This window comes from Perna viridis, chromosome 13, assembly GCF_037379345.1.
Source record: "Perna viridis isolate PV_CMFRI_1.1 ecotype Kerala chromosome 13, ASM3737934v1, whole genome shotgun sequence".
Classification (NCBI taxonomy): Eukaryota; Metazoa; Mollusca; class Bivalvia; order Mytilida; family Mytilidae; genus Perna; species Perna viridis.
The window spans coordinates 8,149,408-8,175,460 of record NC_142457.1 but is presented as its reverse complement, the minus strand read 5'-3'; the positions used below and the strand labels follow the sequence as shown (position 1 = coordinate 8,175,460).

At 32.8% G+C, this 26,053-nt stretch overlaps 1 protein-coding gene across 2 annotated transcripts in view; it reads left to right on the top strand.

Moving 5' to 3' along the window:
* Nucleotides 1–5,649: 5,649 nt before the first annotated feature.
* LOC148599446 (innexin unc-9-like) overlaps nt 5,650–26,053 on the top strand; it is a 73,967-nt gene continuing 53,563 nt past the window's right edge. The window contains exons 1-2 of one of the 2 annotated variants that reach the window (XR_015917933.1): nt 5,650–6,150; nt 10,102–10,190. Coding sequence is in view for 1 of the 2 variants with exons in the window: in XM_088558415.1 (XP_088414541.1) it covers nt 6,119–6,150 (32 nt within the window). In the remaining variant the exon portion in view is untranslated. Of the gene's footprint in view, nt 6,151–10,101; nt 10,191–26,053 lie in introns of those variants that run through there. The other variant, XM_088558415.1, reaches the window with a different exon arrangement.

Genomic DNA, 26,053 nt, shown 5'->3' with positions numbered 1-26,053 from the left:
AATGGTATGAATGAAAACGCGTATATGAGATTAATGTCAAATCGATTTCACACACGTACAAATTTTTTGGGGGATTTTTCTGTTTTTCAAGTTGTACGTGAAATTCGTATGAACTTGACATGAAATTTATGTTATTTTCACCTTCAACTAATTTCACATGCAGGTTTACGTGAAATTCTTGTCAAAACTCAAGTGCAATTCACTCGAAGGCTCTATATCACATGACGTATACGTGAACTTTTAAAAACAAATAATTGATTAATACAGGATAAAATTTGAAATTCTTGTGAAAGATTTTGCCTTTGTATATGTTAAGGAAATAATTATGAAATTATTTAATTATTACATTCCTTAATTTGTAAGTAATTTTGACCATTTGACAATGGTTTAAATGCAAATCAATCCCACATGAAGTACTGTTTTAACTTCAGACGTCAGCAGCCTATTCTCCTGGAAGGAAACTGCCAATCAATGTGAAGGTTTAAAAAATGAAAATCACAATCGAAGTGCCATAGATTCCCAATAATACGATAAGGCACAACACATTCTCTGACGTCTTTATTTGGAAGTAAAACATTTATTCTCTATTAAATAGGAAGCCGGAAATATACATATAAATATCAGATATCGTGTTTTATATAGACCTTTTCTCCAAAGTACAAAGAAAAAAATAGGCCTAGTGTAGATATGTCCATATATCTGAGATTTTCACTCAGTAGAAGGCGGTCGGCCATTTTTAATTTGTTACTTGTCAGAATGTAGAATTGGGTGCGAGAAAGTATTCATTTTGAGAAGGAATTCGTGGACGGCATGTGAAAATATTAATCTAAACAGTAATAAGATATTTGTTTTGTCTTCTAAAACGCTTCGGGGGCAATATTTAATAACAGAAATGACACATTTTCATAACAGTTTCATTAAATCATTTCTCAAAAGCTCAGACGAAATGTCATATTCCCTTAATTACGTCATTAATAAAGGACCACATCGCATGGTGGGGAACATTAAACATAACTCTTTTTGCAAAATGCTGTTGACTAAATTCATCATTTTGACATGTGATGACCGAGCTATATTGAACTGATATCACAACATAACAGAATGCCGAATATAGCACTCATGGTTTTGTTTTGTCCTGAACTATTTTCTTTTGTTATTAATTAGTTTTTTGTGTTTGTTTATTTATTTATTTACATGTTAAATTGTTTCTATAAATATACGAAATATTTCTTTGTTAAGAAAGTCATTTTTCTTCATAATTGAATAGTGAATTTGTTGCGGTCGTCTTTCGGTATTTCTGATATTTGGTTATCAACAGCGTAGCCAATGCAGTAGTAACATGAGTATGTACTTGGACGTGTATTCCTAATATATTTTTGAGCTGAAAGATAATTTAAATTTTCTCACGTCATCGTATTATACTATAATTTATTTATTTATTTATTTATTTAATTTAATTTTATTTTATTTCATCTGAAATTGACTATAATTTAAAATTACATATTTTAAAAGTCTCACAGCTTTGTGGTTGATGACGTTAGTACCATGCTAAGGCCTAAGCCTTTTAGCTTACCTGTGTGGTACACGTTATGGTTTAATTCAATTTTCAACAGACTTCAGTGCTACTTTCATGATTTAAATTTGTTAGACTTTACCTTAACTGTAATTTAAATAAGTCTATAGGTCAATATATTTCTTAGTATTTCAGTTCAAATTCCTCGAAATGGTGTACGCATATTGACCACCGGAAATGAAGAAATCTCTGAAATCACACGAGAATCTCCTGGCTTCACATATTACCTGGCTGGTATTTTTTTTTTTAGAACTACAGAGATAAAAACTTCAAAACATAAGACAATCAAAATTGTATAGAAGTACTAAATGAGGAATCTTTTTTTTTCTGTTAAGAAATAATCATTTTTATTTCAATGAGTACCATTTCATAGCGCAAAAAAGACATAAATTTTAAGAAGAATAATTTCCGTGGTATATAAACTAAATAATAAGAACGGAACTTCACCAATTCATATTAGGATTCAAATAAGATTAGTTTCAATTAATCTTTCAACTTCTTTTTTATTAGAGTCGATGATTTTTTTTTCATATTCTTGACATTTTGATAAAAACTTTACAACTACTGTAAGTGAATTTATATTTACTAATGGAGTTCATGTACATGTATAATTTTATGTATAATCTATACAGCGTCTATAATATACATGTACATCCATGTTAGTTACGCACATGTAGTTTTTTGCTGAGTTTCACGCCGTCGTGATTAGAAGATTTTTTTATATCTTTCATTAAATAATACCATGAATTTATAGTATGAAATGAAGAGAGAGGGAAAAGACGGATCATTGATATAAAGTTTACATCCTGGCGATGTCTTAAATATCAATAACCGCATCTTATTTTACGACTGTAATTAACTTGACTAATTAGCGTGGTTATTCAGAGAAACGAGATGAAAGCGTTTTTCTTTAAAATTAAAATTAATCGCGTTTCCTGATTTTTGCGTGTACCGGTAATGATTTCTTATTATGATACACCTCAGTCATCTTGAATGACTATTATCTGTTGTGCCCTCGATACAGGTTAACAATGAACGCCCCTATTATGTTCTTTCATTGCATCCGCGGTTCTTGGTTTATATATATGAGCACCTGTCTAATAGATTTGTTCATCACTCTGTACAAAATTCAGTAAGCCCGAAGCATTTGACGTAATATAGTTCGACTATCAAAGATCCCGGGGATGGGGCTTGGAAGAATTTGCTCAACTGTCGCGATATACATAGATATATATAATCAATTTTGTTTCGTATTAATGACCGTACAAATATAATTATTAAATAATACATAAGGTTTTGCGGCTGTTCTCTGTCTGCTATAATACTATGTATCGTCCGGCTAGTATATACGGACCTTACATGTCTATAATAATAAAAAAAAAACAAAAATTACATGCGCAAATTCATTGAGCTAGACCCGGCGTATTTCCAACCACGCAAACCCAAAATTAAGATAAAAAATGATTGCTTGAATTTAACACTTTTCACACAATATTGTTTTCCCATCCCCCACTTCCAACCCAACCTTCAATCCTTAACTCGCCGTTAATAAGGTCAAAGTACTGCATTTTGTAATTTTCACTGTTTGGCGTGAGTTCTGCAAGACTGTGACATCGGACTATATTGTAGATCGTACTTAACATAACTGTTATTCGGTTAATTTAAATGAAAAAAAAAAGATAAAAAAGTAGATCTGCACAGATAATAGACACCGTTAGCTCCAGAAGACATATTCGCAATCAATATTCTGCAAATCTTTTGATTTCAAATCCAATTAAAGACATCTGCATTGAATATATTTGCAAATTAAGGTTGTGTACCTATATCAAGAGTTATTGCTATTTAATTTGCAGTTTGATAAGATTTTCCTGAGCTCAATGGTATGGAATTGCAAATGAATTGACTTTGCTTCTTAATCTTGTAATTTTAAAGTTGGTTTCCAATTTTCTTTGCTCTAAAGTCAATTAACATGCAAGTAAATACTTGAATGGAACTTGATCCAATACTATTGCGGAAACATTATTATGAAATTCAAATGTAGATCACAAATCGGTGAATTATGGTCTTAAAAATATTGTCACTTATGGAAACATCATTGCAGATTAAATCCAATTTAACTGTTTGAGTGCCCAGTAAAACCTGTCTTAAGTGAACCCTGATTTATCAGAAACCGTGTCTAAGCAACTTTTTAATCTGGAATTGTGTGGTTAAGACAGGTTTTCGGATTATCTCCAATCGAAAAGTGAAATCTCTCTTTGGTTCATTTATTCAACAATAATTTGGAAATTATTGGTTGTGTAGAAATGTATTAAGCGTTCCCAGAAGAAACTCTCATGCATTCTCCTTATCGAATACTACTCAGTTGCCAATTGCAACATTGTAGTGAACCCTAAATAGGAATAAGCTTCGTCCATCATAGACGTAGCCTAAATGCATATTATATAGAATATGTTATGTTTTTCCTTCATCATACATTCCATATCAACCCATCAAGCCATTTAATGACTCCCTCTTATTTAATATTATGGATATCTTGAGGCTGCTCTGGTATGTAATAATATAAAAAAAAATCAGATAATACACGTATTCTATGGTATTAACACCAACGCCCCCGATGACAATCGTGTACTGCGATTACACTTTTTTTCTTTTCTTGATGTCGTATACACCATTTTGACACATGTTATTAATATTATTATTCTATTTTTTTGTATTTCTTATTTTTATTGCATCTGTATTTGAACTTAATACACGTATAACATTAAAACTATGAAAATGTATATATAAAATACATTCTGGACTTTAAACAACCTGCCAAATGATCCACAAAAAACTATATTTTAATATATTTAAATTGAGGTGCAATAGCACGTTAATATAACCGATAAACTAAATGCGAGAATGGCATCACCCGATATCTAACAAAAGTCAAGCGAAAATGGGCCGAATAGTGCGTAAATCTGATGTGATTCATCTCAAAATCTATATCGTGTTTAGAATATAGGATAGTAATAAGACTTCCTCTAGGCAATATGTCAAAAAATGAAGTTCATGTAACAAATGATAATATCAAGATAAAAATCCGGAAGTTGGAAACAACTACAATGGTCCTGACTTGGTACACGATGGAGACGTAGGGTAAACCTGTATAGCGCGATTACACTTCCCGCTTGTAAACTGATATTCAGCTTCGTTTCGTGTTATAACTTGAATGTGTAGTTCATTTGTCAACACCAAAATTATGTTCACAATTCTCTCTCTCTCTCTCTCTCGACATAAGAGAAGCGGGAATCAAGAACAGTGGTATTTAGAGGCAATCATTGATACACAAACAGTAGGAGGCTGAAATCTAGGACTCTGGTAACGCGTTGATTAAAACATAAGAAAATCTAATTTACCGCTGACAGCTCCAAGAATGGAATAATTAACTTGTTTGGTATTCTTATCACAGACATAGTAACGTCGGACGTTCTTTGGTAATCAATCAGAAATTCCGATTTTCTTGAACGATTGATAGAATATTAGACGTATTCTCAATGCTTTAATTATATTTGAGTGACAATTTAATATTTCTGAGTCTGTATATATCGCCGTTTAACATTGTTCGATGAAACATAAGGAAATTAAAATGGCTACTTATTTTGATGCTACTTTTTCACCTCGTTACAAGAGAGTTCTATTTTTTGTTCAACTACGCGTATCTTCTTAGTTAACGGAAACTCAAACTCTGATTTGCATGACAGATATTGTAAGAAAAATCTTCTTAATGTCTCTGGCGTGAACATTATTATTCTTTTAATCTATATACCGCGGTTCTTTCTACTTGACCAGAAGTAAGAACTACGGTAACGCTGCACTCCTGGAGAAACTTCAATCTCAGAAACCGATAATATCGACAACCCAAAATAGTTAATCCATAGTGGCTTCCCGGATACTTTATATGAAAAATAGGGGAAAAATATAAATAGAATATTTGCTAGTCTGGACAGTAAATTGCCAGAAATCACAGAGATCTGCACATGGAAAGCTTTTATCCATCATATGTTTAGACAAAGCTGTTTATTTAGACGGTTGAATAAAAAAAAATCTAACTGTGGAGAATGAATGTACGTCCAATCTAAACAGATCTACTTCTCTATTTGCAATGAACTCTATCGTGTTTTGTGCATCATATGGATAATTAATTGTTTAACTTGTTCAATGTTTTGGAACAATTATTAGAATTTTTCAGCCACCCACTATAGCAACGTGGCTGATTGTCTATCAAATCAATCAGTAAAACTTCTGAGTGGTCTGGACAGCTCTGGCCACTATTTTTTCGTCAAGCCACTGATGGATATTTAGCCATATTTGACTTAAAGACACTACACGTTAGAGTTAATTCGTTGAATTAATCGTTATAGCTTAATTCGTTCATTATAATGTGGTCCTAATAGAAGAAACTACCTGGCATAAGGATCAATATTTCCTTCGAGAGAAGCGACATCAACAAACGGGTTCTATATATACAACATGGTAGATTTTTCCTAGTTTGGATCGGCTAAAATGGTTCACAGCTTCCACCACCATCACGGCCTGTAAGTAGATATACACAATGACATTGTTATTTTCACATTTTAACATTGTAATTAATTAGTTCAGCAGCAATATTCGCCATTGATTAGTGTTGTTTTTTTCAATTGTGTGTACACTTTTAAACACACGTGCTTAAGTTGACTGTCTGCTTTAATATCTGACAGCATTTATGGGCGTAATTAGTCGAATCAATACCCAGATATGAAATTTAATTGCACAATTATGGTTTAGATAGGGTTTTCAGTCGGAGTGACACAAAATATAGAGAGAAATCAGTGTTGAAGTTGGCACATTGAACCAGAATTTTGTATTGATTTCACAGATTATATTACGCCAAATGTTGGAAATTCCATGAGAAAAAAGGGGGAGGCGTTGGTCTTGTTAAATAAAAAAAGTTTGATTTATAATTGTATCCGCCATTAGGTATATACATGTATAACTGATGTTATTTTTATACATGTAGTTTGTTACTTGAGATAAAAGCTTTTAAGAATGACTCTATAACTTGATTAAATTGTCCTAGGGACTGTGCCAATCTGTGTGGCTGTCTAACGTCTGTCGTAGATACTTATACATTATGTATGTAGAAAGTTGGTAATGCGAAACAAAGAATGTTTACACTTTCCCCTTTGTAACTTGACCTTGGACCCTTTGAAAAAGGAGCTGAAAAACTCGTCCTTTTTGTAATGAAGCACTAGTTGTCCTAATCAATCATTGTTTTGTTTGGACAAGAATGCTTTTTGAGTAGCCGTGTAAAGTTAGAGGTACTAAATAAATAAAAGCTTGTACTTTCAAGCTTATATGGGATGGTAGACTTACGACTGAACCTAAAACTTACACATATGTCTGTTAGATATCTTTGTCTACATGTATATGATCATAAAATATACATGAATTACAGAATATACAGTTTACAGTACATGTTTATATTTCATAAATCATTCACAATTAATCCTTTTTAAAAGAAGTATCTACTCAGATGTTACATATTAGTACATGTATCTAAACTACCAAACAAAGATGTGCCTACAAGACAAAACATGCGGGGAAAATGTTTTATACAAGTATAATAAGTTCAAATGAATAAGGTCACAAAGAGAAAAGTGAAACTAATGTTACATGGTACATATAATAAAACACGGGTTCCTGCAAAAAATAAATTAAAAAAATTAACAGCGAACATGTAGCCTTGTATAAATGATAGTTTATTTGTTTGTTGGGGGTTTAACGCCCGAGCAGCAATATTTCAGCTATATTCAGACGATGAATTGATGATAAAATGAACATGATATGATGATGAAATGAAAAAGGGATGGGAGACAACGACAATGGGGTCGACAAATTTTGATTGCCACTGGAAATAGGGAGAGGTGGGTAGGGTCGGGCAATTTAGCCTCCTTTGGCGGAGCCCTAAGGTTCCTACTCCGGGAGAATACCACAGTAGGGTTCTTTAACGTGCGAGGAACGTGGCATCTTTCCCAACACGGTGCACCCCTATGGTTTGCGATCAGGTTTTCCGTATTATAGCCTGTCAACCCCAGCATGTAACACGCCAGGGGTACCCCATTCCACCATCTGGGGCACACATCCCAGTTGCTTTGTGGGCAGAGCGCCCTAGTCCCCGGCTAGGGTTCTGAGCACTATTTAGTTGCCTTTTACGACAAGCTTAGCGCTGCTACAGGCCTATTCTGTTAACACCCGGACCTGCACGGGGCTTGTATAATACTAACAAGGTATCGAAAACAAAACATTTTAGTGAATTAAGATTTCACATACGAACGTTTAAAGGTTCGTATGTGAAATTTAAATTCACTAAAATGTTTTGTTTTCGATACCTTGTTAGTATTTCTCCCACAAGAAAAATACACTGTAGATTTTAGAGGAAATATTCAGTTTTGCCCCAAGATGGAACACTTATTCTAACACAACAATATACTTGGCCTGATTTCTCGCCAAGGGTCAGCTCATACGAAATCGAATCAATTTTATATACAATGTTTTAAGTCATTCCATTCTTTGAAATATGTCGTTTGATAGGAGATTGTTTCCTCTCTCTTAGACATTGTAAATTATCCTAAGCAAACGAAAATACCTTATGTAAAAATTAATAAAGACAATTAGAAAAACTGTGAGCAATGCTCACCAAATTGATACCACACTCCCCCATTTGATCTTCAAATTGACATGGATAAAGTCTTAAGTAGGAGGTTCACAATGGGAATGTGTATCGACGATTCTGTGAACGTTTCATTAAATTCCATTCAGTGGTGTAGGAGAAGTTATGAATAGGAGATGGGTACACATCTCTGCGTAACGGAAGGAATAAAAGTAGGAATGAAGGACGGACACCCCTATCACTACAATATATATATCCCCGCTTTGTAAGTGGGGGTTTGATAATTAAAAAATACGTATATTAAACCGAACACCGCGAGGCGAAATCTTGAGTGTGTCTTTGAGATGGATTTCTCAAAGAAAACGCATGAGAATAAAAGCATTACACTTTGTTATTTTTTATCATGAACCTTAAGTTACATACATAAAACAAATACAGTGTACATGTAAAGTGCGCGTGTACAGATTTTATATTATGAGGGTATCACCCATCCCCCCTTTTTGGACTTGGTATTTTGGTCATTTTTAGAGTGTACTTTAGACTTCGGCGCACAAGTCCGTGGACTTAACATTTCAAAACAGCCGTATTTTCCACTTCAAATTTCATGAAATTTGGACTTTACCAAAAAGTAAAATTGTACTTGGGACTTCACCCAAAACATGGAGTGTACTTTGGATTTGAATAGAGGTGGGGGGGATGGGTGATACCAAATCATATCATTTGCTTAGTCTTCTATGAATTATGATGGACGGAAAACCCAGATATATTCTCGATGACGGATGTATGGCTTCGTAATGAGAAAACAAATTCAGGAATCAATAAATACGTAAACAAATTAATGAACAAAATAAATAAATGAATAAATAAATAAATAAATAAATAACTATTTACACAAAAGTATGACTCCAAATACATGTACAATGTACATGTACAACTATAGACTTTACTCTCTTACGCCTTTTATGTTGTACATGAAGTACACTCTTGACTATTTTAGTACATCGAACAGAGTGTTACCCCTGGTTCAACATAGTAAACTTTTTATTATATTCCTTGATCAACATCGATGTAAAAAGGAAAAGAGATGTTGATACAAATTATGGGCATTTGTCGGAAGGGCTTAGAGTGGATGAAATTTCACAGCAAAAATAACTACCTGTGAAATACGAACTCGATCATTTTTGGTTTCTAATTTCCCATATTTCTTTCTTACTGACCGCTGATAGAGAAACATGTTATTTAAGGTTCTGTAAATAAGGTGAGTAAGCGGTCGTGGAAGTAAAGGGTCGAGAATAATAAGCATTATTAAAGTTAGAATGATCACCAATGTTTGTTCTCTGTTCTGTAGCTTTAGAAGGCTGATAAATTATAGTTGAATTTAATTCACATATTTTAAACTTTTAAAAGTTGCTTACATGTATCCTGTTCCCAAAAATAAAATTGACGGTTACTTATTTGGCAGCTACCGGTAGTGAGGGCTAACCCTGTTTCGACGGATAGCTTCAGTATCGGAGGGATATCTACAAACCATTGTCGTCACTGTCCCTTTTTATCGTGCATTTCCAACAAACACAAAAACTGCTTCCTTGTTCAGAATTTTTTGGCTTTAGCACTGATTCTTACTGTATTATAAATAAAGCTATAAATAAAGCTAAAAAAGCTAACCTTTTTCTGCTTGTTGCGATATACCTTTTGAAATTTATTTAGTACACATGTACATTGAAGCCTAATTTTATTATCAACCTTGTAGCTTTTTTTCTTTAATATTAATTTTAGCCATACCCAGTTTTTCTAGCATTGACTGAACCTGCAGCTTTCCTTTTTACACTTTTGTCAGGAAAGTTGCAGTCTGAAAGACCCGGAAGTGACTTCAGTGACGGTGTAGCAAATGGATACAAGAGAAGGGGATTTGAGGGCAGAAAAATGTAGGTTACATTGCGGGAATGATAAGGGTATATACATTGTAATATTATACACAATACATTATGTACACAACGGAGATTGAAAAGTAACATAAGATACCATCTTACTCTTGGTACAGTTAAACCTGTTTAAACCGGATCCTCTTTGGGCTTTACAAGTATTTCGGTTAAGACAGTTGTTTTTTTTTTCAGATATTAAATATGCATTTTTAAAAACCTAATATGAAGGGATTTTTGTGGTTCAGACAGGTTTCAGATATTCGTGGTTCAGTTGACAGGTTTCACTTTATTGAACTGATCATACATCATACATTAAAGAAATGTATTTTTTGGATTAGCAATGTTTTCAATGACTTTTGAAAATGTTTGGTTTAGACAGGTTTGCAGATTATTCGTAGTTCAGTTGCCAGGTTTTACTGTATTGGACTGATTACACATCATATTGTACAAGAAAAAATATATATTGAGCAATGTTTTTATTTGTATAGTTACTAAAAGCATTTGTTCAGCAAGATTATAACATTATTCTTGATTTTTTTTGTAACGTATTGGTTCGTAGAGGGAAAAAAATTATTTGACCCCCATAGAACTGAATTTTATAGCTGATTGTCACCAGTCCGGACTTCAGTTTTCATCGACCGAGTCTAACTTTTATCTGGCCTACAGGTTATAAAAATTGGGATAACCTGAGTATACTGCTAACTGTCATTGGTTACTCTAGTCAAAGTAAGAAGATATTTTGGTATAAGTGGTTCAGATTTTTTCTTTAGTATTTTTATAATGTTTTGTGGCATCGGGGGCAGCTCATACTTTAACGTTATAATAATGTTGGCAGAGCAATCTACTCATCCAAGTTTTGTACTATGCTCCATTTCTGGAAATTCATTGACGAAAGCTATTGGAGACTTCTGAATTCGTATTTCATTTATCACCATTGAGTTGTGGCTACAATATTTAACTTCCTTTTACCAGTTTCATATAGTAGTATATAGTAAAGCTGGTACAATATTTTTTTTTCTAAATACATTCAAATATTTGGAATTATTCTAATATAATGTAATCCATCTCGTATTTGTACCGATAGAATTGAAAATGCTTCGCCGTAAATTGTAACTGAAAATGGCTGACATTCAAGACCATAGAATAACATATGTCCATATGTTTCAGAAAATTGTCAACTTAGATTTTATATCGTTTGCACGACATTATTTCAGGCTTTACAGTTGTCACATGCGTGGGATTATACTTTTCTAGACGGCCTATATATTTTATAAGGCTTCCGCTTAGTAATTTGAAAAATGTCTGGAATTTAGTTTGTACTATCTTAAGAAACTGTGCTTAGGCTGCATAATTATCTACAAGAATTAGATCTGAAGGACATAATTTATTTCTTTGTTGTTCTGTCCATAAACGTTCACTTCCATCTTTTTTATGATTAGTTCCAGGTACAAAAAAGATGTTTTGACAGGGGCTTCAGAAAATTTGATCATTTTTTCGAAATTTCGCGCGAATTTAATATATTTCACATCAAATAAGAGGAGGTCCGACTCCAGAACCACTATGGATCATCTGTCACTCTGGGTTTATGCTGTATAGGTGTTAAGTTAAAATTATATTATTCTGTCGGTTTTTAAAAGACAAGTTGTACATGTACAGTATGTGTTAATTCTACATGTTCTCAACGTTGGTGGATGAAGAATTATAAGGAGAAAAATATATATGTCTGTTTAAGTTTGCATTGGTTAAAGAAGTAAGGTAGATAGATGTAGGTGTGTACATGTAACCTCATTTATTTTAAAGTTATTTTATCCAGACACTTACGGGAGGATTTTTGACTTGAATAGTGCTCAATTAAAAATGGCTGTTTAGCAACATTTTATAAAATACATACGGATAAAATGTGCTACGGTAGGAAGGGTAACCTTGAACAGACAAAGTTTTTTTTTCCTGGCCTAACAAAATTACATGTACTGAAATGTTCTCTATACAACAGTCAAATAGAGTAATCAAAAAAGAAGTTCCATGTACAAAATTGTCTGTACTGACTTGGTACATGTACTTTCGATTGTAATGGTACAAATGTAGGTTAAAGTCTATTTCTTTGATCCAAAGGAAATTGATCTTCAAGTAATTACATCCATCAAACTACAATATCGAGATTTTGAGTATTCTAATATCACAACCATGGCTGCCTTCATTTCACGAATCCCAGGATAATACTTATCAAGGTCAACAATGTAAGGGCCATTATACCTAACTTTGGTTAAATAACCATAAAACTTATATTATATGAGATCTCAATTTAGCTCACAAACATTGTAAGTCTCTCATGACAAAGTCGTTTAATTTGATCACTCTAGCGTAAGTACAATGATGTTAATAATTAATTCTCGTCGTAATTGCGATAATTTTATGAGATGAGAGTATACACCAGTGTTACGACTTATGGTCGATAAAAATTGATATTTTTCTCGATATAAATTGTTCGGGAAGATCTGTTCTTAAACTCGGTCATGAACTTCACATCCACGTTGTCATTTCACATCCACATTTCTGTCTCCACAACAATATGACTTTTGCGTGTTCATACATGAACATGTATTTTATATACAACATGTAGCGTACATGTATGTCCAGGATATTATTGGGTCATTTTTGACAGGTGTAAAAATGAATTATCTTTCCTTGTTTTATGCTGTTCGATTAGTTGGTTGGTTTATACAGGTTCAATCTTAATTTAATGTAATTTTAGTTTCTATGGAAACTTTTACCTTTTTTGGGAGTTATTTGTTGTTTGACAGGACCATGATAACTAAAGATATTGTACCATTTGAAGTGGCATTGAGCTGACATTTTTCATCCCGGTGGGTTTTTTGTCTCTCTGACTTTTTCACCTTATCTATTCTCCTTGTCGCGTTTTTCAATTCGTGTTCCTTTTATTTAGTAGATAAGTACCACTGCGTTTAGTTTTGCCTTTAAACGTTAACTAGCAACAAAATTGATGGGGCATTGCATACAATGTTACAAGTGAAGAAAATCGTGCCCCTTTGTCACGAAATATTGTATTGTCTATCATTTAAACATAGATAACTAAATACGAAAAAGATCTAGTATTAAGGCTTGATACATGTACATGTATAATGTAGTTATCTGGTTTAAACATGCACATGTAATTAAGTACCAGTCCATATAAAATTCACACAAAGCCAATCGTAAAGTGATTCATGGTGAAGAAAGACCCACCGAACAGACAATGGCTTTCCATTCTTCATATGCTATACTTTCATATAATGATAAGTTTTTCTGCATTCAGATCTGCACTTTTTAGAAAATCATACATTCATCTCCCAATAAAATCAACCAAATCTAGCCAAATTAACTCTTGCAAAATGCAAATTCCATGGACAATTTATATTTTTTTTCTCAAAAGCGCAACATCCAAATGAAAAACTAAGACTGGTTATGTGTAACTGTCTCTGAACAAGAAATAAAACTGAGTTCTGTGGGATTTTGACATGCATGAATCACCTTCTGTCTGATTTTTAGATAGACTGCTACTTAATTGTGTAGTCCACTAAAGGTCGCGCTAGTTCAAAGCAAAACATTTGATGTCATAACTATTTGCTTTTGTCACATCACAGATTTAGAATATGTGTATCAATCTTGAAGATTCCTACAAGTGGGAAAAGGACACCTTCCATTTTTGCCAGTTTTAAAACAAATTTTAACTGTGAGATTTAAGTTTTACATTATACATATGTATATAACTGTATATAAAAATACAGGTGAATCTTTTCATTAGCCCAATCATTTGTCTGGTTCAGGCAGGTGATTTGTTAATTCCTGTCGCATACTTGTATATTAAACAATTCAAAGAAGATTACCAGTTTATAAAGGAGAAATACTTTAAAGAGTACAGTTACCTTGCCATTTGGAAAGTACATACAAGGTATGTACATACAAATCGGTCATAAGTATCCCGAGATTCTCAAAAGGGGCCTGAGAACAAATTATTTTCAATATGAAAAAAGTGGGAAAAGTTATTGTATCAACTTGTTCAACTGAACTAATAGAGGATTAGTGTGATTATTTATGGATTAACAATTCTTTATGATTTTTTAAGACTATAACTATACAAATTTATAATATTTTCAATTTCATATAATAGGAACCGGGACTACCCGGCCCCCCTCCACCCTTAGATCCGGCTACTTTCACGTTTGCCAGTATGCACATGTTTATTGTTTTTTAAGAGTACACTTTCTTTGAGAAATAAATGTACATGCTCATTCATACGTGTAGGAATTAATCATTTTACTTTATGGTGACTATAGCTCCATGTATTCCGTTTTACTCTATGGTCACCATAGCTCTATGTATTCCGTTTTACTCTATGGTCACCATAGCTCCATGTATTCCGTTTTACTCTGTGGTCACTATAGCTCCATGCATTCCGTTTTCCATGGTCACCATAGTATTCCATGTTGTACGAACAGCTAATAATTAATTCATCTGTATTAATTGTGATGTTCTATCTAATAATTCTCTTCACCAATATTGTTAAACCCTGCAAGTTAATAATGAACGTCTATCGATAGTATATTGTTATGAATGATGTCGTTTCAAAGGTGCCATAAAACATCTCTAAAAAAGTACCATACATTGTCCCTTGTATTAAACTTAAGGCTACATGTATAATACACGTAATGTCTTCGAAATACATGAACATGTACTCTGGTATAACTAATCGGCGCAGGATTTAGCTTCATATTTCGATATTTTTTTTTTATTTTGAGTATAATTATTGCACTTTTTGTATAGAATTTACTTTTGGAATCTGTAAACATTTGGTTTCGTTGCTGCTGAATGTTTATCAATAGTATATTATTATGCATGATGTCATTTCAATATTGTCATAAAAAGTACCGTAAATTGTTCCTTGTATTAAAGAGCAATCAAGGGAACCAATGTTGTAGCGGTAATCAAAAGAATATAATCCAGGGACAAAGACCAGACACGGAAAACAGACATACACAACAAAGATTATAGAGTAACTAAAATCATACATACAAAGTAACAAAAGCAAATGAGCAAATCGGACTTCACTAAAAACTGGGAGCATGGACCAGGTGCACCAGTAGGGTAAGCTTCTTCTGCTTATGGCTATAATAATGTTCTTTTGAAATACTCTGGTATATCTTATCGGTGCGGGTTCGAGTATGTGTATTTCTTGTATACAATTTACTTGGTTCCGTTGCTGCTGATGAGAGGTTACTCCATGAAACACGTGTATATTTGCAGTATTTGTTTTATATTGTTTTGGAGTTTAGGATGGCACTTTTTCTATTTTTAGTATTTTATCCTGAGTATTAAAACTATGAAGATTTGTAATACAAGGCAACAGCATCTACTGTACAGAGAGTACGATATTTGATCATGAGAGACTATTAGTCTGTATATCACAGTCATATCAAAATCTGTATCACATGTGGTATCAACTCTCGACCTATATCACCCCAATGGCAAAAGGCCCGCGGGGTGATATAGGTCGAGGGTTGATATCACATGCAATACAGATTTTGACATGTCATATTCATTATATCATGCATGTATTTTATCAAGTATAGTCCGTGAAGGGGTGCGATATAAGTTGTGCGATATAGGTCTAGAGGTGTGATATAGGGTATGCCATATAGGTCTAGGGGTGTGATATATGGTATGCCATATACCCGGTAGGTCTAAGGGTGTGGTGTATGGTATGCCATATAGGTCTAGAGGTGTGATATAGGGTATGCAATATAGGTCTAGGGGTGTGATATAGGGTATGCGATATTGGTCTAGAGGTGTGATATAGGGTATGCGGTATAGGGTAAACGATATAGGGTTTAAACAAACACTTATAATACATATACAGAAAAGTATATTTTAATCTAAATATATGATACAAGTCTTTCTCGCCATTGTTCTCACTTATATTTTATTTCTTAATTTAAAATTCTGTTTGATATATATATTAATGGAATATATATATTTCATAAGATGCACGGGCTGCACACCCACCCCCAAACCTGTCCCGAAATAGCTTCACAATTATTATTTTGTTAAGCTCTTAAGAGATACCTTCCTATTGGTCACTGTGGCATAATGTTCAGATGTACAGCTGTACATAGATCATGGCAGAATTTGAACGTACAACACATGGACATATGCATGTTTAAAGAATAAGTTATCGCATTTATAGCTTCCTCGATTTTCTTAAATTCCACGTGAGAACGATCATAGCACATCAAAATTGTTTAAATTGTTAAAGCCATTTGTTCTTTGCTTTGCTTATATCAATTAATTGAGTATTAGACACGGTTCAAATAAATGATGCTGATACCACGCGCCGCCACGTATTACACGTGCATAATTTGTAATCAAAGGATGTGAAAAAACGATTTGTAAGAAAATCACATAAACAGACACAAACATATAAAAGATTTTTGTATAAACATCTCATGGTTGATTAATAGTGTTTAAATCATTCATTACACGTGCAGTGGTTTGTAAAAGACCAGAACAAATGTTCTAACCGCAGTTAGTATCGTAGTTATCTTTTCCCCATTTTTGTTAAGCGATTTTTTTTAATTCGGGTTTTTCGAATATTAATTTTGTGTTCTGATCGTTTAATGCTACAATTGACTCTTTTGTGCTAACTGCGGGGAAGATTCCTTTTGTTCTATTCCAAGTCCTCCCGCGGAAATATAATAGTGTGTCACGCATGCTCGTCGACCTCCATATAGTTAACATGAAAGAGTCTATTAACATGAAAATCGAAGAAAAAAATGAAATGTGCAACCACGATTTTTGCAATGTGTAATAGAAACAAAACATAAGTTTCATTAGATCACGATTGAGAAAAAAAAAATAGAAAAAAATTAATATGTCCTATAACATTCAATCTTTCTGTGAGGTTGGATTTCTTTGAGCAAACCAAGTCCGTTTAAAAATAGAAGCATTAAATTATCAGTCGATAATTTGTAAAGTGTTCATATTATTACGATGTTAACAAGCAAATATAACATAATATCTTTCAAAATAAAATTTGCAAAAAGCATCGAACATTTTATTGAAACGGAAATGATCCACTGCATAGGATGCAATACAATTCTCTGTATTAACACAGTTCATTTCAAGTGTTGTTATAATGTTTGATTTTTCTTCAGAATTTATCTGGCTTCAGTGATTACATTAATTGCTATTTCGTTTGATTCACGACCACGTATTTCGATCGCTGTTAGCTTAAAATTACTGAGATAAAAAGCAGTACGTTAACAAAAATTTTTCAATTCTTTATTTCAGAGTTTGAAATATTAAATGTTAACGGTCTTAGAAAGTTTCTGCATGTTTCGTGTATTCAAATGTCGTAAAAACAGAATCAGAGACCATGACAATTTGTTCTTGGGGCAGAATGGAAAATCTCATTAATATATTAAGTACCAGTCTATGTAAATTTCAGGCTGCCTATTGTACAGGTAATGCATGATGTTGAAAAACCCACCGAGCAAACAATATTTGTTCGATTTTCAGATGCTGTATTTTAGGTAACGGTAGTCTTTTCTGCATTCACACCTGCACTTTTGAGAAAATCATACATTCACCTTGCACCAAAATCAACCAAACCAAGCAAATCAAGAACGATAACTCTTGTAAAGTGCTAATTTCATGTACAATCTATATAAATTTTAACTCAAAATCGCAACATCAAAATGAAAAACGAATCCTGGTTATGTGGATTGTAAATGATTCTGAATAGGAAATAAAAGTAAATGTGGCGGGTAATTGACATGTAATGATAAACTCCTGTCTAATTTTGATAAATACTGATACTTAAAAGAAAAACTTGCACAGGAAATGCTTAAATACACGATTTTAGAATTAATCTACCAGGCGCGTAGCTGAGGCCAAATTGAAGTGTACGCAATTACGGTAGGGGGTCCTCGAAGCTCCGCGGAGATAGCATTTTAAAGCATCATTTATGCCTCTCCTGGATGTATTTTATCTCAATAGAAAAAAAAAATAGCAAAATTAAGTGCAGGCAAAAGCTTTTTTGCCTAACGGCAGCTACGCGCGTGGCTACTTTTGAACAGGTACTCAGACATCACATTGAATTCAAGCATCAAGGTGTTTTGTGTATTTGAATTGCATGTATAGTGAAACTTAAGCATTTCATCGATCGGCGCATTTAAAAAAAGACTCTTCTCTCCTTTATACAAATGTACCTTCCTAGACAAGAGATAATGACACCTGTAATGACACACGAGATGTTCAGACGTTCAGAGAAGTCTGCAAATGTATAATACTATTAAGGTTGAGGCCAAGTTGAGATTCATGTCCTACTACACATTTAAAAAAAATGTCTGCTTAAAATTGCTTTGATTCTTATAATTTGATTGGGATATCCGTTGATAATTTATTGATGGATTATTTATTGGTATATTTATGGTACATGTATACTGTTAAATCATGTTGACATTTTCCATGTTAATTCAACAAATGAAAAATTTGAAGTTTAACAAAAAAATACTTGTTGTGATTATGATAAGATTTGAAAAAAAAATCAATGTACGGTTCAAATAAGAAAATTACTCAACATAAGTTCCATGCAGTTTCTTCACCTGTACAACCCTGTAAGTGTTTTTTGCTCTCTATTATTGATAAAAAAAAGGATTAACGTAGACGCATTGTTAAGAATGTACTGGATCGCAACGATATTTTTGAATGCACCATGGGAAGGCAAATAATTTTTTATTCGTTGATGTCTACCTTCCAATCGTAATTTTCACCATTTCAACATTCAGTATCATGGATTTATAGTAATGATGTATACATATTGTGCTCGTACTCCCTGGGATTAGTTTGAATCTTTTGTTGTTGGTTTTTTTACTTAAAGACAATATCAGATTGTAGATTTCATGACTGCCTTCCCATTCATACAAGTACTTGTATTTTGAAAGTACAGTCTATATGTCTGTCAAAAATCAGTTAGTTTTACTTCAATTTTTTTCTTGTTGTTTTCACAGCGTTCTCACGATGCTTGCATAGTACATTGTATTAGAACAAAAGACATTGATTCATTAACGATCGAAATACGATCAGTGTTTACACGATTTTTTTTTTTAAGTTTCGTTGCTAAAAAAAGTTTATATTTCATAATTTTAAAGCATAAATCCATCATTAGAGAATTTACATAAGTAGACGGGATTAAAATCAAACTAAAGAACAACTTCATAGCCGAGATCACGTTGTAAATGCATGTGGACAAGAAATGCAGGAAAATGCGGTGAGTTTGTTAATTTAATATCTTTTAGGCATTATCATCTTATGAAATCTATGTTATCAAAATTATTCAGTCCAGAAATAAAATTTAAGATCCGAATGAATGAATCCGACAGTAAGGCGGTCAGTTTGGGACACTCTTGTATGTTTGAGTCCTCAGCAATACAATTCTTCGGTTTTAAGGATTTCCAACAATGTAACATAAGCTTCGGATTTTTCTCCCCTAAAATTCCGTCGGTCGAAGTAGGCCTATACATGTCAGTAGCTCATGTTCTTCAACACCTTTTTTTCAAACCAATTGAAACATACATTTATATTAGGATGATTTTTGAACGACTACTTGGTATTTTTATATTTTTCCGGTATTGTTTTAAACTGAGAGTGATGAATTTGGGAATAATATTTACATTCCGTTGCTGACGCTGTGTTATGTTAAATGTCTTTTTGGTTTTAAGACAAATCCGCTGTCATAATTCATACAACTAATTTAGTTTGTTATATAACAATATAAGCTCCGGTAAGCCAGGCCTCCATCAGATTTATGATGTCTTCCCGATTGGAAATTCCCAGTGAAAATCTTTACTATAAACGGCATCATGCATTAGTTTCAATTATTCAATCACATTGTGACGGGAAATAAAGATTTTTAATAAATACCTTATCGCTTCTGATTGTATAGGGATTGGTTTAGATCATTCATGAAAGTTATATTCTAAATATGAGGAAATCGTTCAGAATCTTTAAAAAAAAACTTGTGTTCGTCATTACATATGGATTTTGATATACTATATATAATGGAATGAAAACATACGTAAAACGGTGGTGAATTCAAGAAATGAATTACAAGGGGGGGGGGGGTTCTATTGTTTATTTCGGCAATTTTAAGGTAGCAATGTCAGAATTACGGTGCTGTCATAAAATATTCGTGGTGAAAAAGTACAATCAGTACTACTTTATTTTTTTTTTAATAAGTCATGTGAAACATTTCCTTGGCTCTTAAAATTCCAACTTAACATCTTGTTTTAAACAGGAGTAATCAAAGTACAGTTTGTATACATGTACCTGATATAATCAGCTTTTATATGTAGATATTACCAACTTTGCATCTCAAAAATATATCATGCATCCGACGGACTGCTTTTTTTTCCTTGTAAATGAATGTGTAGGCGACTGGTTCGTAGACATATGGTATAATGCCGTTACATTACAAATAATGAAAGACAATGGAGTATGCGATATTGAGAACTGATATAAAAAAAATAAACGTTTTCTTATAATTTCTTAATATTTATCAATTTTGATGCATTCCAGCATATAAGCAATTTGTGATAAAAATGAAATTCGACTGCCACAATTCATAAATTGATTTATTGCATTGTATTGTTAATGTTGATTTCAGTTTGCCTGGGTTAAAGTGTTGATAGCGCCACCGTTAGAATTCGTAACAATTACTTTTCCCGGAAAATCTGATAAATCATGTTCATTGTTTTCTGAAAGTCGAAAGCGATTAACGGCTTTAGACCGTGTATTTACAACTGGGACTGCTCCAATCGTCAAAATTAAACAAAGTAGTCTTAAGGGAGGGGCTTTATATGAAAATGGAAATGAACACTATACAGCGATTGTCTGTTAGGCACTGTATATTGATCAAACCTCTTAATTTGTCACTGGGATTTTAGATATTTATTTACAAAGCTAGAAGCATTAGCTATATTATGTTTGGTATCAAGAGATGTTCAGATGCATTCACCCTGTTTACTTTCTTCTTTAGAACGTCCTAATTGTTGACAGTAAAAGTTTTGTTCGCAAAATATGTCTTGGTCGTTTAAAGGAAAAAGATCAATTTCAATAAATGAATTAATGCGAAAATCTCAGTATTCTTAAGTAAAATGTGTAAATGTTAAACCCTGGTCTTGTATGAGAAAAAAAAAAAAAAAAATACATTGCAAGTCTGAGGACAGGAATTTATTATAGATTTAGAAATGTCCTGGAGATTTCAACTTTGATTCTAGTTGTCACTGATTTAAACAGAATTTGATATTGATAAACCGTTTTGATGACTAATTGTTTGAAACGGTGTAAAAAATGTATAGTTGTGTTTCCCTCTTAGCCTCACCGTGAATGCGGTCAATCCATATTGAGTCTTGTAAGTCGAATACTAAAATATCAATTCTGTTAAGTTGATAAAGACGCTTTAACACTGTAAATTGTTAATGTCCTCTTGGTTGTGGACTTGCCAATTTCAAAGAGTGTGCCCAAACACATGTTGCCTTGGTTGTGGACTTGCCTTCCTATTTAAAATAGTGTACCAAACAATACACATGTAATTCTCTGGGTTGTGGACTTTCCTATTTGTAACAGACAGTGTATCCGAGCACTTTTTCTCTGGGTTGCGAACTTTCCTATTTGAAACAGATAGTGTACCCGAGCACTTTTTCTCTGGGTTGTGGATTTGCCTATTTGAAACAGATACATGTAGTGTACCAGAGCACTTGTTTTCTGGGTTGTGGACTCGCCTATTTGAAACAGTGTACCCGAACACAAATTTTCTCGGTTGTGGACTCGCCTATTTGAAAAAGTGTACTCGAGCACAAATTCTCTCCGTTGTGGACTCGCCAATGTGAAACAGTGTACTCGAAGATAAATTCTCTCATCTATGGACTTGCGTATTTGGAACAGTGTGCCAAACACTACATGTACGTGTACTTCCCTCGGGTGTTGGCCTGCGTATTTGAAACATTAAGATTACTGGTTCTTAATTCATCCTATAAAATAAATTTAAGACATGTTCAATCAATGTTTTCCAATCGGAATCAGAACTTTTATAGTCGATGATTTTGAAACATTAGACGACCAACGGTCTTGAGTCATTTACGGCCGACCTTTTCGAACCATCTGAACGGCCATCTGTCATGAACAAGTACAAATTAAGATACCCAATGCTGTCGGACCAGAAGTCAGCAAATGGCTTTGAACCAGCATCAAACAGATGATTTTGAACAGGAAACGGAACATTGCCGTTAAATCAGTGCATGATCTGTCAATAATTTAAAATTGAGATTTTTTTTTTAAATCCTTCCTCAACTAAAAATCATTTGTAATTTGAGGAAAATCTCAGGCTTGAATACTTGGATCTTTTTACTATCAAATAATAAAAATTCACGTGTTTACATGCAACAAATATTCATAACCAAGGTATAACTTTTTCTATAACGTGAAAAAAATGACAGCTCTGCTGTAGATTCTTGCAAGTATTATTACTGCTATAACACAGTATGAAGGGAACGGCACTTGATAAGGGTTGATCTACTAGGACAACTGTGCTCGGGGTCACAGAAGGAATGTTCCATATATAGTTACTATTAGTATATATTAAACACTGAAGATGGATTTTCTCCATTTTAGGTCCTCTAATAATTACAGTATTATATCACTTCGTGTACATATACATATGGTACTCAACCTTCCTACAAAACTTCATCTGGATCCCTGGAGCGGTTTAGAGTAGTTCCACTTGCAAGAAATATTTACAGAACAACAGACAGACAGATAGACGAACATGGGGTTCCAATATGAAAATAAATAGACACTGTTTCAATATACTCACTACGTTTACCACGTAGGCAAAATGTAACGGAAATCTTACATGGTTGGCTAACATATTGGCATCAAGTGGTCTACCATTTTTCAATCATTTATCTTTTTTTTGTTCGATTGAAAAGTCCAACAAATAGCATATTATAGATTTTTCCCTTTAATTTATGACTGTGTTTTCTTTCAACCTTAGGTTTTATGAAATTATATAGCTTTTTACGAAAGCTTTTGACATTCTGAACAGCCATCATGTAGTCCGTAGTTACTGATAAAGATGTTTTTGATTGGCTCATTCATCAAACGATTTTAAAATGAAGTTTACAGGAAACCTTTTTGGATGTCTCTATACAAACATCCGTTATTTCCGGTGTTTAACAAATCGATTGTGGTTCCATATCTATCATTTTCTCCAATATTGCGTAGAGAAGCGTTAAATACAGAAAAATTGCACCCGTCACTAGACAAAAAAGATGAATTTTTGTCGAATAGAAAATTTCGTATTTAATAGATGAACCATTTTTACTATAAATCTTCATTAAAACGAAAAGCTAATGACATTTCATATTTGCCTTGAATGCATTTATACAGATAGAAAATTAGAATTTATTGAAATCTATACCGTTTAATTCTTTCCATGCCAGTTCAGTCCGGTAACTGATTAATGACATTTTTATGATGATGCTGTACAAAAAATCTTAGTGGAGCATTTCTATTTCAGTACCTTCGAATCGAATATAATCTCTCTTTTAATTTTGATCATATTGTTTTGAATAGAATAGTCTGACATATAGCTAGCCTTTGATTGTTTCTTTTAATTTATTACTGTGTTTGCCCTCAACCTTATAAAAGAGCTATTTCACATATTGTCAGCCATCATGTATTCACCAGCTACTGATAATATTGTTTTCTTTTATATTTTTGCTTAGTGCTATTTAAAACATGTATCCAGTACTTGAATTTCTTCAAAAAGGTTTTGGCAAATTTAAATTGAAATTGATAGATTTACAAAAGTCTATGTAACGCTGGCTAAAGCTTGACGGTTACCCTAAATGCTTCAACCTTGTATGAAGGTAATGTGTAAGCTTTTTGTAAGAATCAGGCAAAATGGGAAAATTTAGAAACATGCATGTCAAAAACCCACCGATCTGACAATATAATTTCATTCAAGAATGCTTTTTCTATTTGAGAAGACCATTATTTGATCTCTACATCACTGGCTTTGCTCAGAAATTGTTAATAAAATGTTAGAAAAATGAGGTTTTTGACAGAGTTTTGTGCTTTTCAAATGCTCACTTTCAGTGCATTTCTTATGAATTATTACTAAGTAAACCAATGTGATATGGAGAATATTATTTTTTTCTTGATTCTGAGCGTGTAAATGGTAAAAAAGTGTGTTTTGTTTTCATACAATGTTTCATCAACTGCCTGATTCTTAAAAAGGCTGGCATTTATTATGTAATTAAGTGGTTGTTGCTTTGTTTTTCAATTACAGTCAAGTTTATAGATTTTCAATGAAGTTTTTATCAACGAAAATTTAATACCAAATATAAAAATACGTAGTATCCGTAAATCATTGTATATCTATTAATTTTGGGTATGTAAGTGATCACAGTGTCCGTCAGTCCGTTCTTTTGTCCACCAACAACTTTATTTTTAAACAAAATGTTCATTGTAACTACTGATCACAATCACTTGTTATGTTGACAGAAGCTTGTAAAGGTTTCGATATCGTTAGATTTGATTCCAGACAAAAAGAACTTTCAAGTCGCTGTTTGACGTTATTGTGTTTATCTTGACAATATGGTTTCTTGTTGAAATTGGGAATTTTCTTTAGTGAACTTTGCCCACTGCTTTTTTGTTTTTTTTGTTTTGTTTTGTTTTGTTTTGTTTTTTGTTTTTTGTTTCAGTTGTCTTTTTACTGTTTTGAATTTAAATTTGATTCTCTTTTTAATTTCTTTTTATTTTGTTTTTATGTTTGCCTTTTATCTTTTAAAGCAACTTTAAAGGACAACTGTTTATCAATGAAAAAACTGAATATTCCATTTTTTTCTATCCTAAACGTAAATATATGTATTGAAAACCATGTGTGGAATTGAATATAGAATTTGTAGTAAGCTATTCCATTCACGTACAATGTATTTATCTTGTCCCCGGGAACTTTATTGTTGCAATTAAAATCAAAATGTGTTTCACCATTTACAAATAAATGTAAAGAACCTTTATAAAATCAATTATAACACGGATAAATTCAACCACGTTTTTCATTAATATAATTACACGCCTTAGTAACATTGAAGTTGTTTTATTTCATTAAGTTTTATTTTTTCCTAAAACGTTTCATTAAATTTGTATTACTTTAACCATGTGCAATTCTTTATATAATGCAATTAAAATCATTTGATTATTATTTTATTATCTTTAAGTACAACAAGAAAATAATGTAAAACTTTCATTTGCTCACGAGTGTTGTTGCACTTGTTCCAATGAATATTATCACGTGACATGTCAAAGACCAAATCTGTTTGATGTATGCACCTAAACTACGTTATAAATTAAACATGCGCACTGCGACACGACTCTGTTGAAAGATGTGTATGACCTAATACTTTCATCCGCTTCCATTTAAAACTTATTATCTAATCAACGTTTTAATAAAACGCTACAAATTATGTTACTACAAGGAAACAAGTTTTTGCTTCCAAAATTTTACGTCACAATTATTAATTTCCAAAATCTGTACAAACCGGAAACACTCCAGTCACATGACCTATGTACATGTAACTAATCCCATATTCGATCTCGTATTCAATGAAATATTTTCCTATCAGCATCAAAATCAATAAGCAATGTTCAAGTTGCCATTGGTAACCGGGAACAAATGTGATAATAGTTGTTGTTAGATTTAAAAATAATTTTCCAAACTTCCTGTGTCTCGTTAAGCATTATTGATCT